The following is a 1,822-nucleotide window of genomic DNA, read 5'->3' as shown; positions in this document are numbered from 1 at the left end:
AGACCTTCCAGACCTTCAATCGCTTGAGCCATTGAAGGAGAAGCTCATGGAGTCAAACCTGGAGAGCTGCCGAGCTGGATACTGATGCAGGTTTTCACCCCCAGTGGCATTGCAGGAGCCTTTCAGAGAGGGGATGACTGGTATTACAAATACATCAACGTTCAGAAAGGCAGCATTTCAGGGATGAACATGGCGCTGGCTGCCTATGTGGTTTTCAGCTACTACATTTCTTACAAGGAACTCAAACATGAGTGGCAATGCAAGTACCATTGAAGAGGGGTTGCTGGAGGGCATTGCATGGCCAAATGTAACTGCCTGCCCCACTCTGACCTAGAAGAACTCAACTGGCTGAATCTTCATACCCTGATTGAGAACTAGTGTCCAATAAAAGGTGACTGGTTCACGTACCCAAAAAAAAAAAAAAAAAAAAAAAAAAAAAAAACACAAAAAAATAGATATTTATATCTATATTATTAAAGATAAAAAAAAAAAAAAAAAAAAAAAAAAAAAACTCTGCCCTGGGCTTCCCAGCCAAGACACGGAACTTAAGAAAAATAAAGGTCCAGTCACCATGGGAAGGTCTGCTAGAGCCTGTCACTTCTATTCCCAGCCACCTCCAGAGGGCAGGTAGTCAAACCCAGGGAAATCCCAAGCCTGCTGGGCAAGCTGTTAAGAACGCTAGCATGAAGCCAGTGTGGCTGCTCACGCCTTTAATCCCAGCACTCAGGAGGCAGAGGCAGGTGGATCTGAGTTCTGGGCCAGTCTGGTCTACAGAGTTCCAGACAGCTAGTGTTACACAGAGAAACCCTGTCTCAAATAAATAAATAAACAAATAAGTAAAGAAAGAAAGAAAGAAAAAAGAAAAAAGAAAGCTAACAGAACTCTAACAGCTACATTCCTCATTCTGACTTAAGCTAACAACCCCACAAAACCTTTTTATAAATAAGGCAAGCCCGGCGGTGTGGCACATGCCTTTAATCCCAGCACTTGGGAGGCATAGGCAGTTCCAGGACAGCCAGGGCTACACAGAGAAACCCTATCTCAAAAAACAAGAAAAAAGAAGGAGGAGGAGGAGGAGGAGGAGGAGGAGGAGGAGGCGACAAGCCAGGCCAATGATGGCAAGTCACAGTCCGATTTCGGAGGTGTGCCTCTCTCACACAGGTGTATAGCCCAAGGCTTGCTGACCCAGAAGGTCTGCCCAGGGGCCCTTTGTCCACACACTGTCTCCTATGGCTCTGCGCAGCCAGGTGCCTCGAGACACCTGAAGCAGGTAATTCAAGCCAATCTTCTCAGCATCTCAGCTCCCCAGGGCAAGGCTGTTCTCTGTGTGCACAGAGTAGGAACATCATGTCAAGGCTGAGCATCTGCGTGGGGATGACACTCCCACGGTTACAGAGGTGACCAGACCTTGACATTAAACAACAAACAAGCAACCTCAAAGTGTCACGAGCTTTCTTTCCTCTTACTGTCAAAGCTGGGTCCAAATACCTTTCTGATGCTACCCTGGAGCCCCTCCTGCAGCCATCAGTCACCTTGGTTAGGAGACCCTCACACTAGGGCAGAGCCCGCCTCTGGGAAAGTGTCCCTACAGCCCTGTGTTCCCCATCAACCATGAATGCACTGCCAGTCCTTTTCCAAAATGAAACTTAATTTTATTTTAATATATTTTTAGACTTTAATTATTTTCTGTGTGCACGTATATACACATACCATGTGTGTATCTGGTCCTGGAGGAGGTCAGCAGAAGGCGCTGGTTCCTTGGGAACTGGAGTTATTAATACAGGGGTGTTTTGCCTGAATGTATGTATGTGGACCAGGTACA

At 46.5% G+C, this 1,822-nt stretch overlaps 2 protein-coding genes across 3 annotated transcripts in view; one reads left to right on the top strand and one right to left on the bottom strand.

Moving 5' to 3' along the window:
• LOC110318096 (ATP synthase subunit f, mitochondrial-like) overlaps positions 1-273 on the top strand; it is an 820-nt gene extending 547 nt beyond the window's left edge. The window contains exon 2 of the mRNA XM_021192845.1: positions 53-273. Within this exon, the coding sequence (XP_021048504.1) occupies positions 53-273 (221 nt within the window). The remainder of the gene's footprint in view (positions 1-52) is intronic.
• Positions 1-1,822, bottom strand: part of Sufu (SUFU negative regulator of hedgehog signaling) — a 93,060-nt gene that overhangs the window by 74,601 nt on the left and 16,637 nt on the right. The gene's annotated exons all lie outside the window — the stretch shown is intronic.

Source organism: Mus pahari, chromosome 1, assembly GCF_900095145.1.
Source record: "Mus pahari chromosome 1, PAHARI_EIJ_v1.1, whole genome shotgun sequence".
In the NCBI taxonomy this organism is placed as follows: Eukaryota; Metazoa; Chordata; class Mammalia; order Rodentia; family Muridae; genus Mus; species Mus pahari.
This window is presented reverse-complemented; position numbering and strand designations above follow the sequence as displayed.